Source organism: Triturus cristatus, chromosome 10 (genome assembly GCF_964204655.1).
Source record: "Triturus cristatus chromosome 10, aTriCri1.1, whole genome shotgun sequence".
NCBI classification, from domain to species: domain Eukaryota; kingdom Metazoa; phylum Chordata; class Amphibia; order Caudata; family Salamandridae; genus Triturus; species Triturus cristatus.
Genome location: NC_140593.1, coordinates 6991766 through 7007438, shown reverse-complemented (window position 1 = coordinate 7007438; position 15673 = coordinate 6991766). Strand labels below are relative to the sequence as shown.

Here is a 15673-nt window from a genome sequence, read left to right as displayed (position 1 = left end):
GAATTAATTATTCTTTTGTGTTTGTTTCGCTTAAGTTGGCGTTTGGGCCTAAATCAAAGATGGCCGTTGTCACCACACGACGAAGTGGCCACTGTCTCATGAGGCGCGGAGTGAGCTGCACATGTGCAAGAAATTTCCTAAACCTCGCAGCGACCTCTGCACAGACTGTCCCTGGTCAAGGATGGCAAATGGGATTTTCGCCAAGACAGGGGAACGATCATCCATACAGTAAACCGGAATAAGCCGATACTTCGTTAACCAATGACCTCACCCCTCAAACTGTACTGAAAATCTTTGGACAGTAGTCGTATGATCTCAACCAGCCAATCACGACTGCTCTAAAGTTTACATTTGTATTTTCTATGATTTGTTTTATTATAAAAGGCTAGTAGAATAGGGAGGGATCCTACCTACTTACCCCTACCTACAGCAGCAGCAGCGGATGCCATGTTCGTTGTGACGCTTTCCTGATGATCCAGATGCTGCCCGATTATTTGATGACTGCAAACTTTTCCAAAATCTACGGGCTATGATAGATGCTTGCACGGCTTCTGGTCCTTTGATAAATTTGGGACTGTAGCGTGCTGAGCAGAGGACTTTGAGCTTTGGCCTGCTTTTCGGACAATTTATGACAAAATTTGGTTATGCAGAGTCAATGAATTAGAGGACTTCAAATAGCCAGATTAGGTAAATATGATGTTCTGCGATTTATTTAAATTGATTTAAACCTTAAACTTTGACGAGACAAACACAAATAATGATCCTTATGAAAATTTAGATAAACAAATATTGATTAACGAGAATTCATGAGTTTGTGGGGTTTTTTTTATTAAGAAAGATAAGGATTCTGAATGTTAAAATGTGTTTTAGCTGGTTCTAAATCACCATCAACCAATCCAACTAAATTGGTCCATTCGACCAAGTGGGAGGAGGGCCTTGATGTAAGAGATTAGGGATCTGTAGGTGAAGGATGTCAATGTATATTTTGTAAAATAACTTTTCTCTCCTATAGGTTACAAGGTATTTTTCCCCACATGTCCAGCGCTTGAATTTCTCATCCCTCCTGTGTGTGCAGACTCGAGAGTGAGAGACGAGTGAGTGTTGGTGTTATGGGCCCCACCAATGACTGAGTGTGTGAATGAGCTAGTGTGACGTTGGGTCTGCGACGCAGGGAGGGTATCGGTATATGTTGTTCCTCATTTCCCAGTCTTGCGCTGGATCAAAGGCATCGGGCTCAAGTATCATTCACATCAGATGTAAAAATGAGGTCAGAGGAGGACGGTGCAAGGAAGAGGCGTGTGGAGTGGGTCCAGAGAGAGGACGGCTAGTGAGAGGTGGAAGGTGGCTGGAGGAGAGAGGGGTGTGAAGTGTGTCCAGATCGAGGACAGCTAGTCAGAGGTGGAAGGGGGCTGGAGGATGGCGGATGGAGGATGGAGGTTGGAGGATGGAGGATGGAGGAGAGAGGAGAGAGGAGTGTGGAGTGGGTCCATGGGAGGACGGCTAGTCAGAGGTGGAAGGGGGCTGGAGGAGAGAGGGGTGTGGAGTGGGTCCAGATGTAAGACAATTAGTCAGAGGTGGAAGGGGGCTGGAGGAGAGAGGGTTGTGGAGTGGGTCCAGATGGAAGACAATTAGTCAGAGGTGGAAGGGGGCTGGAGGAGAGAGGGGTGTGGAGTGGATCCAGAGCGAGGACGGCTAGTCAGAGGTGGAAGGGGGCTGGGTGTGGAGTGGGTCCAGATCGAGGACAGCTAGTCAGAGGTGGAAGGGGGCTGGAGGATGGAGGATGGAGGATGGAGGATGGAGGATGGAGGATGGAGGATGGAGGATGGAGGATGGAGGATGGAGGAGAGAGGAGTGTGAAGTGGGTCCATGGGAGGACAGCTAGTCAGAGGTGGAAGGGGGCTGGAGGAGAGAGGGGTGTGGAGTGGGTCCAGATGTAAGACAATTAGTCAGAGGTGGAAGGGGGCTGGAGGAGAGAAGGTTGTGGAGTGGGTCCAGATGGAAGACAATTAGTCAGAGGTAGAAGGGGGCTGGAGGAGAGAGGGGTGTGGAGTGGGTCCAGATGGAAGACAATTAGTCAGAGGTGGAAGGGGGCTGGAGGAGAGAGGGGTGTGGAGTGGGTCCAGATGGAATACAATTAGTCAGAGGTGGAAGGGGGCTGGAGGGGAGAGGGGTGTGGAGTGGGTCCAGATGGAGGATGGCTAGTCAGAGGTGGAAGGGGGCTGGAGGAGAGAGGCGTGTGGAGTGGGTCCAGGTGGAGGATGGCTAGTCAGAGGTGGAAGGGGGCTGGAGGAGAGAGGGGTGTGGAGTGGGTCCAGGGGAGGACGGCTAGGCAGAGGTGGAAGGGGGCTGGAGGAGAGAGGGGTGTGGAGTGGGTCCAGATGGAGTATGGCTAGTCAGAGGTGGAAGGGGGCTGGAGGAGAGAGGCGTGTGGAGTGGGTCCAGATGGAAGACAATTAGTCAGAGGTGGAAGGGGGCTGGAGGAGAGAGGGGTGTGGAGGGGGTCCAGATGGAGGTTGGCTAATCAGTGAATCAATGATGGAAGGTGGATGAGTAAAGAGTTTTTCCACACAAAAAAAGAAACAGGTTTCTTCAGAAAAGGTTTGCATGATTCTTTGTTTCATGCGTATCACACAGATTCATGCCCGGTCCACATTCATGTGCAGAGAGCTAGTAACAAACACTCATCTACATTTATAAAAGGAGACCCTCCTTCCCCTGCTTCAACAGAGGAAAGTAAGGAAGAGGTTAATCTCATTCTCAATGACATTTGGTGGTGGGTGCATATTGTTGGTAGCGAAAGCGGTGGTCATGTCCCAGGCGTCCACCGTGCCGATCGTCAGGTCCTTTAGCAGAGAGTTCATTATCTGGTACTGAATGTAGCCATGGAAGTCACTCATCGCCTCAAAATTTTCTGGTTCAGAAGAAGTGTTTTCAGTTTTGAGGACGACTTTTGTCTCTGGGCTCCTCAGGAGCAGCTCCTTTAGGGCTCTGCGGATGTTGATGGCGCGGCGGATGAAGATGTGCAGAGGGTACAGTCTGAAGTGTGCGCCAGCCGTAAAGGTGATGACCGTGTTCTTATTCCCACCCACTCGGGCAATCATTTCTGGGAGAATCGGGTTCTCCAAAATTGAATAGTAAACAAGGAATACAAATGGATTTCCATGTTTTTGGAACCTGAGTTGGATGTTGCGGTCTATGTCCACCAGCAGACGTGTCCTTTGCCATCCCTCGCCGTAGAGATCAATTTCTTTGAGAGCTGAAAGGAAGAAACAAGGAATTAGAGCAAGTCAAGAATGTAAACACAGCAGAGCAAAGGACACATCGAATGAAGAAGTATGGTGTTAGCCAGTCCATACCATATTTATTCATTTATTCAGCACCTGGATACCCTCATGGGTGACAAGCAGCGCTCTACAAATCCACTTTACATTGCATAACATTTATTAGTCTGCAATTGTATGTATGCAAATCTTGTATGGAAACAAAAAGCTAACTTTGAGTGCACCACAGGGACAATTACAACTCCATACAAGCAGTTCACAAAAGAGCTACATTAATTACAAAGTAGAGCAACAGCTTACAAAGTTACATCAGTTTCAACAGACATCTGGCACATGAACGCAACCCGACCCCATGAGGGTATGTGCTGACTCTAGAGCAAAAAACAAATATTATTGAAGAAAAGGCACATGGACACATGATACATAAACAAAATGAAACATTGACAGCGACGCATTTCGCGCCTATTGTTAGGCAAACTGCACCCAAATGAATACGGTCTGTTTGCTCAATGAGCCTTTAAATCCTTCGTTCCCAAGTGAAACTTTCTGCCTCCCAATAACCAAGTGCTGAGGAAAACCATAATGTGAAGAGTGGCATGCATGGATAACCTCAGTCACTGAGAACTACTTGGGCTGCATCCCAGTCGATTCTGAACCACCACGAGAGGTCCTCACTAAATGAGAACTCAAGCAACCTAAGGCCGCTTTGGTCGATTTGGACCTGTTCAGTCAGGTGCAGCTTGGCTCCAGTGTCACAATCAGGGGTAGGTGGAACTGGCGTAATTCTCTCTAGCGTAATTACAGCAAAATTACTCGTAATTATGTGTAATCACATAAAAGGGTAATCCGGCATTTTGCACTATTTAGTAAAATGCACCTTGTGTCCAAAATGGACATGAGGATGCGTTTTGCACTAAATGCTACAGGACACGAACAGCAGTAGACAGCAGCTGCTCGCTCTCTCTTAGTTTTATGTTCCCGTGCTCCTGAGATGGACAGCAGAAGCCGCAGCCACTTGCTCTCTCTTAGTTTGCTGTTCCTGTGCTCCTGAGACGGACAACAGTAGAGCCAGCTGCTCGCTCTCTCTTAGTTTGTTGCTCCTGTGCTCCTGAGATGGACAGCAGTAGCGCCAGCTGCTCGCTCTCTCTTAGTTTGTTGTTCCTGTGCTCCTGAGACAGACAGCAGTAGCGCCACCTGCTCGCTCTCTCCTAGTTTTTTGTTCCTGTGCTCCTGAGACGGACAGCAGTAGCGCCAGCTGATCGTTCTCTCCTAGTTTTTTGTTCCTGTGCTCCTGAGACGGACAGCAGTAGCGCCAGCTGATCGTTCTCTCCTAGTTTTTTGTTCCTGTGCTCCTGAGATGGACAGCAGTAGAGCCAGCTGCTCTCTCTCTTAGTTTGTTGTTCCTGTGCTCCTGAGACAGACAGCAGTAGCATATATTGTAACACAACAAGGGTACCCCTAATTTAGTTTCCTATCTCAGGGTTTTAAAGCAAATGTTTCTGAACAAAGGTATAGGAAACAATTCATAAAAGAGTGAGGTAATATACAAACATACAAAGAATTCTTTTATGCACCCCCATTGATCAAGTATGACTATCGAAAGACCTAATTTTCATTAACTTTCTTTATTTCTTATTATTTTATGTTTTTACAATAGAAGATCATTTCATTTTTCTTATTTCTGAGTCTCTTTATAAAAATGTATTATCATCAATGTTGTACCATTTCATATCCAATTAGACAATTGAGTTTGCACTTCACATTTAAACACAAAAAAGAGACAGAGGGTAATTATTAATTATGGCTATTGTTTAATCTACGCGCGTTTCGGCGTTCAGCCTTCCTCAGGTGGCCATAATTTCTTAACTACTTATTTTATGTAAATATTGCTTTTATAATTTGAATACGTAGGTATACAGCATAATGTTTTCCTTAGTGCTGGATCATCATAGTTCTTTCCAGCAAGTCTTGATTTTTTGGATTCCAAACGGGATGAATGCCAGAACCTCCCTACTTCATTTAGAGTATTCTGTTATATCGTTTTGCGGGTAGTCGTCTCCGTAATTGCCTTCTTTGAAAACACAGATCTAACAATTTCAGGATGTTCCACGTTTCCACAGGTCATATAAATAAGCTTTAGGAAAGCAAATGTCTCACTCAAGGTCCAGAGACCTGTGAGAAAGCCATGGGTGGCCCATGCTCCCTTCTGGTTGTGCTTTACTGGCTGTGGAGACTACTGCCATCAGCCGGCAGGACTCCACTCTTCTGTGTGAAACCAAGCTCTGAGATCCTTCCATGCAGGGCTCTGGGGCTGGATACCATCCTCCTGCGCTTCTGCTGGCAATCCTGAACAGCGATGGCTCTCGCCCACACAGGTCCTGCGACATATCCTCATTCTGTCAAAAATACATTATGGGCTCCAGAAAATCCAATGTCACCTTTAGCTCCACACCCAGAGGATTGCTCCCCTCTGGTGTCTCTAGGGGTAGTTTCTAGATTTCCCTGCAGGGTTTGGCAAGAGAGACAGCGCGCGCTCCTCTTCTTTCTTGTCAACTTCTTCATCAATTTCCGAGCGAGTCCTATGAGCGACATCAATCGCAGCCAAACGGAACCAGGACTCATCATTGTATCGTTGACTATAGAAATATCATAAAAGATGAGCATGCACTGATACCCTGTACATACATACATACATACATACCCTGTACACACATACATACATGCACTGATACCCTGTACATACATACATACATACCCTGTACATACATACATACATACATACATACCCTGTACATACACACATACATACATCCACTGATACCCTGTACACACATACATACATACCCTGTACACACATGCATACATACATGCACTGATACCCTGTACATACATACATACATGCACTGATACCCTGTACACACATACATACATACATAACCTGTACACACATACATACATGCACTGATACCCTGTACACACATACATACATACATACCCTGTACACACATACATACATGCACTGATACCCTGTACATACATACATACATACATACCCTGTACATACATACATACATACATGCACTGATACCCTGTACATACATACATACATACATCCATACCCTGTACATACATACATACATGCACTGATACCCTGTACACACATATATACAAAAATCAAAAGGAGGGCAGAACGGACCACTTGTCCTGTGTCACCAGGGTCTCAGTTAACGTGGGGGACCATCGTTGTAAAGTATGCTGACAAAGGAAACGACCCGATGATCATGCTGTGACAGTGCACTGAGGCGGGACTCAACATATACCGCCCACCGCCGGTGTATGTATAAGAGGGTTGTTTACAACGATGGTCCCCCACGTTAACTGAGAGCCTGGTGACACAGGACAACTGGTCCATTCTCCCCTCCTTTTGATTTTTGTACGAGCCATTGGAAGCCAAATGGATCACAGCTTCTTATTCCCTCTTCATTGATGTTTTGAGCATACATATATACATACATACATACCCTGTACATACATACGTACATAGATACCCTGTACCTACATACAAACATGCACTGATACCCTGTACATCCATACATACATACATACCCGGTACATACATACATACATACATGCACTGATACCCTGCACATACATACATACATACATACCCTGTACATACATGCACTGATACCCTGTACATACATAAATACATACATACCCTGTACATACATACATACATGCACTGATACCCTGCACATACATACATAGACACACTGTACATACATACATACATACATACATAGCCTGTACATACATACATACATGCACTGATACCCTGCACATACATACATACATACCCTGTACATACATACATACATGCACTGATACCCTGCACATACATACATAGAGCATGGGGGCTGCTCATGATGACATTTTTTGCAAGTCCCCAAAACTCCCCCTGAGCCTCCACTCCTCATCCCTTTTGGTAATTTTGAGATGTTTGGGGGGAGATAACCCAATAAGTTCTACTTTTACAAACCCCCCCTCCTCTATGCTCCCAATAACCCCTCATACCATTATCACCCCGCACATCCACACCAAGATCATTAATCCTGATTTTAAAACACATAATACACATCGCCTGCTTATTGTTGTTTTACTGTCATCACTATTATTTCTAAAGTTGCTTTTTTCAAATGATGTAAACATGTTGGATACAAATATTTAGCATTTAAATATGTCTATTGATGAGTTTAAAAATATGTATTTCCGCATTGCTGCACAACAAGGCCAAAGTTTCTCTCATACTTATTGTATACCCACATTTTCTCTCTTTCTTTCTACTTTGAACAGTTGTGGCTGTGCACCCCTGTCTGCTTCCTGTGATGGCCACAGCTGACACACCTACTGTGGAACGGCCTCTCTTCAGCATGTTCCACTGTGAAAGTGGAAAGTAACTAGTGTCCAACTTTGTCAATTACTCAGTGGTTTGCAACTGAATGAACAGTTTCATGCTATTGATATATTTCAGATGTGGGACCCTTCCAGCACAAAATACTACGGTCAGACATGCGTTATAGCTTTTCTCATTGTATATGTGTGTCTGTAAAGTGTACTCACAAGTAACAGTTCTCCTTCTTTGTGCCTGCCTTAGGGAGGATGTGTCTACCCGTGTAAATATAGAGGGGCAGATTTATGTTTCCTGGTGCATCCCTGCAAATCAGCAGGGATGCGCCAGGAAAGATGCGTCACACAAGTTTACCCTTGCGCCACCACAGATGCGCCGCATTTACAATGCAGCGCATCGTGGCGCAAGGATAAACAGATGCGTGATGCATCTGATGGCATAAGGGCGGCGCATTGCTGGAGTTGTGTCGCAAGCACGACGCAACTCCAGGAATGCTCAGGGGCTGCCCATACCTAACATGCTGCGTCATGCCTTACGACTGCTTCAAGCAGGCGCAGGGTTTTGACGCAGCAGCGTCGGAAAAGTGACTCAGTGAAATCTTGTAGATTTCACTGCGTCACTTTTCCGAGGCTTTTTCCGACGGAACACCCACCCTGACGCAGGTTTAATGTAGCGCAGGGCTTTACAACGTGACGCATCTTCCTAGATGCGTCACGTTGTAAATAAGGCGCAACATGGCGCATGGTTTACGCCGCCGCTGCGTCACAGAAGTGACGCAACAGCGGCGTAACTGTCTCGCAAGGGGCTTGTAAATCTGCCCCATAGGGTTTTGCATAAAAAAACATGGATGGTAGCATGGCAACAACCTCGTGCCACCCATGGGCGCCCTCCACGCAAATAACACAAAGCCGCAAATAGCAGAACTTTGCTTTAGTTTTAGGAAACTTTCCAGCATTAATACACTTTTGAAATGGGAAGTAAAAAGATAAGGGGCATACATTTCTTGAAGATAACACAGTATTTTGAGATGAGAGTTGGAAAATAAAGTAAATGATTTAGGTGTGGAGAAGTGAATCTCAAATTATAAATACGTTTTGTATTCTTAAAGAATGCTTTAAAAAAAGGAAGATGGAAGGTTTGGAATTGGCAAATAATATTCTATCAAGTCCAAGGTTTCCTTTAAGGTAAATCTTTCCGCCACTAATAAGGAGATTGCGACCCAGCTGAACAATATCTGAAGAGCTGTCTCTTCAGAATACTGGGTTTTAAGCAGTCAGACCCTATATGTTAATACATTGTAAATGAAATGCGTCTAATTTAACTTTAACATAAACAAACCTATTGCTTGAATACTTTTCTGCCATTTGTGACGGCCACTTCTTAGGAAAAAAAAAATTAATAGGATTCTCCTTCGCGCCAGCCAAATGGATACAAAACGTCCAGCTCGGGCCATAACTCACAAAGGCAAACTCACACTTTTGTATCAGTTTACAAGCTGTTTGCTCTTCACAAACTCTGAGTTAATAGTAAGTTTAAGACTGCGGAGACTCCAGAGTTGGGGCACAGAACTTTGCACACACAAAGATAGGAGTGTGCGGCAGTTCAAAAAACTGTTTGCCAAAACTTTTCATTCAGCTGGAAACCTTTTTCTAATGGTTGTCTGACACTCTATCATGGCCAAAAATATTGAGACATAATTATAATATCGAAGATATTGCATACCATAATATCACGTTTCTGTACTTAGAAAGGGAATGACTGAAAATGGTGTCAAAAATATTGTGGAAAGAAATATTGCCAAAAATCTGTAAGAATATATTTTTTAATAAATAAACATTAAACTAAGTAAAATGAATTATATGTGTATCATCTCATGTACTGCACCTCTCATGACATCTTCTAAGACATCATTGATAAAACCACAGCAACTTCTGAAATGACATCATTGATGACAAAAGCGTGCTTGGTTCTAATTACTTTAAGGTACGAGTTATAATTACTTGACATAACCATGACGGGAGACATCCTTTACCACGCAACTATTACAACGCGGTATGGTTACAGCGTGGTTTTCACAACGCAAGTCATTACGTCGACTTGCACTGGAGGGCGCTCTAGACTAAGGAACAGTGTGAATTACTATTCCAACACCTTCCCTACTGTGCGTAGACTGGAGTTGGAATGTACCATGACTGGTGAAATTCACGGTATTGTTGGTTTAAACCGGTATGTTTAACTGGAGTTTTCACTAAACTATAGCGTCCCTTTAACCCTTTTTTCATTGAATACAAACACACATACACCACACACAGACTCATATATGAATAGGAAATTCACTGAAAAAGCCAAAGGTTAAAGTGACGTTATGGTTAGGTGAAAATGTCAATTATAAAAACATGTATGGTTATTTCAACTAACTATAAATCTCTCCCTCGCCATGCACTGCTGCTTCTGATTCACATATTACAGCACTCATGACGTGTTCGATTACATCATTGATAACATCCATGATGGCAGCTGAAATGACATCATTGATGACATCACTGTGTTGGTGAGCCATAGGGCATGTCAGGGCATGTTTACAGCTCTCTGCACAGGTAAGTTATGGATTGCTCAATCACACCGGATGCAGGACTGTGTGAAGCAGGTGCTGGTGAATGTACCACTCCACAGGCACAGTTTATGGTAATACTCAGAAATGTCCCACTAGAGAATTTATGCACAAAGGCTTCACTCGAGTGGAAGGATGAGATATGTGTACCTCCGTTTCTGGTATCATTATGCACCTTATGCAAGTCCCCAAAACTCCCTCATCGCAACTTTAGAATTCACGTTTCATCTCTGCATCAAATAGAAGCCAATCACGTATTAAAAAATGCACATTTTTGTTCAGGCATGAATAGCAGTTCAGAGAGGTTTGAAAGCCTGCTGCTCTTTTCAAACAAGCATTTGCAATGCAATAGGTCTCGCAATTGCGAGATTTTGAGCTATTGGCCTAAACTAATAAAAGGCATTGGCATTTACAATACCAATAAGTCAAAGTTTGGCAAAAGTGAGACCTATTGTATTACAGGGCACGGTGTCCCTGAAGTGGGTGCCGCACTCATCCATGAAGTAAAAAAAAAAATGAAACAGAGCGGTGTCCCTGAAGCGGGTGCCACGCTCACCATTAAAGTTTAAAACAAATATATATGAAACAGGGAGCGGTGTCCCTGAAGCTAGGTGTTATGGAATGTATGTATGTGGTGTGTAGTGGAATTGTGTGTTGGACTGGATTAGTTAGTTGTCTAACTGTGTGGCATGGAATTGTGTGGTGTGGCTTGGATTTGTGTAGTGGAATTATGTGGCATGGTGTGCCGTGGAATTATATGCATAGTAAATATGTGGTGTTAAGTATACTGGAATTATGTGGAGTGGGATTGTATGTTATGGATTGTAATTATGTGGAATGGTATTTTGTGGTGTGGAGAGGTATGTTCTGGACTTTAATTATATTGTGTGCTTTTGAATTTTTTGTGGCGTGATGTGGAATTGTGTGGTGTGGATTAGTTGTATGTGTAATTGTGTTGTTCAGTTGTATTATGTGGTTTGGTGTCGTATCATGTGGTGTGGATTGCAAATGTGTGGAGTTGAATTGTGTGGTGGGGAACTGTGTGGATAGGTTTACCTGTTTGGTGAGGAAAAGGAGAAATAGGTTGGAGATGAGCTTCAGATCTATGTGTTTGGGTGTAAACAAAAAAGAAAGAGTTAGAGCTATCGGAGTTGTATTGAGTAGTGTGTAATTAGGTGGAGTTGAATTATGTGGTGCTGAGTGGTATTATATGGATTGTAAATATGTTGTGTGGTGTGATTGTATGAATTGCCATTGTATTGAGTGGTATTGCGTAGAGTGGCATTGAGTAGAGTGGTTTGGCGTGCAGTTGTGTAGCATTGTGTGGAGTGCAGTTGGTTGGAGTGGTGTTGCATAGAGAAGTGGGGTTGCGTGGAGTGGTGTTGTGTGGAGTGTCATTGCAAGAAGTGGCATTGCGTGGGTGGCGCTGCATTGATTAACACTGCATGGAGTGGTGTGGTGCAAAGTGGAGCACGTTTGGGTGGAATGCAGTTGTGTAGAGTGGGGCCACGTTGCGTAAAGTGAAGTTGTGCGGGGTAGCGTAGTGTGAAGTAGCATAGAGTGGCACTACGTGGAGTGGTGTAGAGTAGAGTGGTGTTGTGTTGTGTGTAGTGGCATTGCATTAAGAGGTGTTGCGTGTAGTGGCTTTGCATTGAGCTGAGTGGTGTTGCGTGTAGTGGCATTGTATTGAGCTGGTGTGGAGTGCATTTGTGTATATTGGAGTGCAGTTTTGTGGAGTGCAGTGGTGTAAAGTGCAGTGGCGTGAAGTGCAGTTGCGTGGAGTTTAGTGCAGTGGTGTGGAGTGAAGTACAGTGGCATGGAGTGGAGTAAAGCAGAGTGGAGTAAAGCAGAGTGGAGTAAAGCAGAGTGGACCGGAGTAAGGCAGAATGGAGTGGAGTAAATCAGAGTGGAGTGGAGTAAAGCAAAGCAGAGTGGAGTAAAGCAAAGCAGAGTGGAGTAAAGCAAAGTGGAGTGGAGTAAAGCAAAGCAAAGTAAAGCAAAGCAGAGTAAAGTAAAGCAGAGTGGACCGAAGCAGAGTGGACCAGAGTAAACAGAGTGAACTGGAGTAAAGCAGAGTGGACCGGAGTAAAGCTGTGGAATGAAATAACGAAGAGTGGAGTAAAACAGAGTAGCGTGGAGTAAAACAGAGTCTATCAGAGTAGAGCGGAGGGGAGTAAAGTTGAGTGACATGGAGTACAGCAGAGTGGAGTCAGGCAGAGTCTAGGGGCGTAAAGCAGAGTGCAGGGGTGTAAAGCAGAGTGTAGGGGTGTAAAGCAGAGTGGAGTAAAGCAGAGCTGTATTGAGTGGAGGGGAGTAAAGCAGAGTGGCGTGGAGTAAAGTAGAGGGTAGTGTGGCATAAAGCAGCGTGGAGTAAATCAGAGTATTGGGGTAAAGCAGAGGGTAGGGGAGTGAAGCAGAGTGTAGGGGAGTAAATAAGAGTTGCATTGAGAGGAGTGGTGTAGAGTAAAGCAGAGTGGCATGGAGTAAAGCAGAGTTGAGTAAAGCAGAATGGCGAGGAGAACAGCAGGGTGGCGTGGAGTACAGCAGAGTGTAGTAAAGCGAGGTGGAGTACAGCAGAATGGCGTGGAGTGGAGTAAAGCAGAGTGGCACTGAGCAGAATGGAGTTGAGTGGAGAAAAACAGTGGGGCGTTGAGTAAAGCAGAGTGGAGTAGAGTAAAGCAGAGTGACATTGAGTGGAGTGAGGTAAAGCAGAGTGGTGTTGAGCTGAATTGAGTGAAGTAAAGCAGATTGGTGTTGAGCTGAACTGAGTGTAGTAAAGTAGAGTGGTGTTGAGCTGAATGGAGTGTAGTAAAGCAGAGTGGCGTTGAACTGGGTGGAGTGCAGTTAAGCAGAGTCGCGTTGAGTGGAGTAAAGCAGAGTGACGTTGAGTGGTGTGGAGTAGAATGGAGTAAAGCAGAGTTGAGTAACGCAGAGTTGAATAAAGCAGAGTGGAATAAAGCAGAGTGGAATAAAGCAGAGTGGAATAAAGCGGAGTGGAGTACGTTTGGGTGGAATGCAGTTGTGTAGAGTGGGGCCACGTTGCGTAAAGTAAAGTTGTGCGGGGTAGCGTAGTGTGAAGTAGCATAGAGTGGCACTACGTGGAGTGGTGTAGAGTAGAGTGGTGTTGTGTTGTGTGTAGTGGCATTGCATTAAGAGGTGTTGCGTGTAGTGGCTTTGCATTGAGCTGAGTGGTGTTGCGTGTAGTGGCATTGTATTGAGCTGGTGTGGAGTGCATTTGTGTATATTGGAGTGCAGTTTTGTGGAGTGCAGTGGTGTAAAGTGCAGTGGCGTGAAGTGCAGTTGCGTGGAGTTTAGTGCAGTGGTGTGGAGTGAAGTACAGTGGCATGGAGTGGAGTAAAGCAGAGTGGAGTAAAGCAGAGTGGAGTAAAGCAGAGTGGACCGGAGTAAGGCAGAATGGAGTGGAGTAAATCAGAGTGGAGTGGAGTAAAGCAAAGCAGAGTGGAGTAAAGCAAAGCAGAGTGGAGTAAAGCAAAGTGGAGTGGAGTAAAGCAAAGCAAAGTAAAGCAAAGCAGAGTAAAGTAAAGCAGAGTGGACCGAAGCAGAGTGGACCAGAGTAAACAGAGTGAACTGGAGTAAAGCAGAGTGGACCGGAGTAAAGCTGTGGAATGAAATAACGAAGAGTGGAGTAAAACAGAGTAGCGTGGAGTAAAACAGAGTCTATCAGAGTAGAGCGGAGGGGAGTAAAGTTGAGTGACATGGAGTACAGCAGAGTGGAGTCAGGCAGAGTCTAGGGGCGTAAAGCAGAGTGCAGGGGTGTAAAGCAGAGTGTAGGGGTGTAAAGCAGAGTGGAGTAAAGCAGAGCTGTATTGAGTGGAGGGGAGTAAAGCAGAGTGGCGTGGAGTAAAGTAGAGGGTAGTGTGGCATAAAGCAGCGTGGAGTAAATCAGAGTATTGGGGTAAAGCAGAGGGTAGGGGAGTGAAGCAGAGTGTAGGGGAGTAAATAAGAGTTGCATTGAGAGGAGTGGTGTAGAGTAAAGCAGAGTGGCATGGAGTAAAGCAGAGTTGAGTAAAGCAGAATGGCGAGGAGAACAGCAGGGTGGCGTGGAGTACAGCAGAGTGTAGTAAAGCGAGGTGGAGTACAGCAGAATGGCGTGGAGTGGAGTAAAGCAGAGTGGCACTGAGCAGAATGGAGTTGAGTGGAGAAAAACAGTGGGGCGTTGAGTAAAGCAGAGTGGAGTAGAGTAAAGCAGAGTGACATTGAGTGGAGTGAGGTAAAGCAGAGTGGTGTTGAGCTGAATTGAGTGAAGTAAAGCAGATTGGTGTTGAGCTGAACTGAGTGTAGTAAAGTAGAGTGGTGTTGAGCTGAATGGAGTGTAGTAAAGCAGAGTGGCGTTGAACTGGGTGGAGTGCAGTTAAGCAGAGTCGCGTTGAGTGGAGTAAAGCAGAGTGACGTTGAGTGGTGTGGAGTAGAATGGAGTAAAGCAGAGTTGAGTAACGCAGAGTTGAATAAAGCAGAGTGGAATAAAGCAGAGTGGAATAAAGCAGAGTGGAATAAAGCGGAGTGGAGTAAAGCAGAGTGACGTGGAGTAAAGCAGAGTGGTGGGGAGTAGTGTAAAGCAGAGTGGAATGGAGTAAAGCAGAGTGCATTGAGTAGAGCTAAGTAAAGCGGAGTGGAGTAAAGCAGAGTGGCATGAGTCGAGTAAAGCAGAGTGGTGGAGAGTGGAATAAAGCAAAGGTGGGAAGTGGAGCAAAGCAGAGTGGCGGGGAGTGGAGGAAAGCGGAGTGTAGTTGAGTGAAGTAAAGCAGAGTGTAGTCGAGTAAAGCTGAGTGCTGGGAAGGGGAGTAAAGCATGCACAAAAATATAGTATGAATATTTCATTTTTCCTTCATTATATTAAATCTTTTAATCAGCCCAAACAACACTAATGGAATCTGCAATCTACACCCAATAACTAAGCCTCTTGAAAAGTAAGTTCCACTGCTGTGGAAGTTGTCAACAAAACACAGATATGACAGTTTTAGCAGTGATTGTCTCAAGCTATGCTAATGTCGTCTTGTATATAGCGTCACTATCACCTGTTTAACAAACTGCAAAGTATACAATGTTCTTTCCGGACGGCAGACTCCTTGTCGCATCCTTCTCGCTTTGAATAAATGTAAGGTGCAAGCACATTACCAAGGGATGGCGTGCTAAAAATAGTCCAAAGTTTTTGACATACAGAATTGACTCCATAATCACCTTTAGAAAGTTTGTAATTGCGGAAGAGTTAATTAGCAAAGGAGGAAGCCTTTACTGGTGGGAGACGGAAGAATCCTTTGTAGCTGTGCTTAGCTGTAAAGATTGTTATCATCCTTCTAACCAGCACATGGTTTTTATTGCCACACTTGTCTGTAAAGGTTCCAAACCGCAAAC

General features: G+C 44.7%; 1 protein-coding gene across 3 annotated transcripts in view; it reads right to left on the bottom strand.

Annotated features, from left to right (window-relative positions):
- Positions 1-683: 683 nt before the first annotated feature.
- Positions 684-15673, bottom strand: part of LOC146788709 (NXPE family member 4-like) — a 588533-nt gene continuing 573543 nt past the window's right edge. For all 3 annotated transcript variants that reach the window (XM_085630316.1, XM_085630315.1, XM_085630317.1), the window contains one exon: positions 684-3256. In XM_085630316.1, the coding sequence (XP_085486442.1) occupies positions 2721-3256 (536 nt within the window). In that variant the 3' untranslated portion in view covers positions 684-2720. The remainder of the gene's footprint in view (positions 3257-15673) is intronic.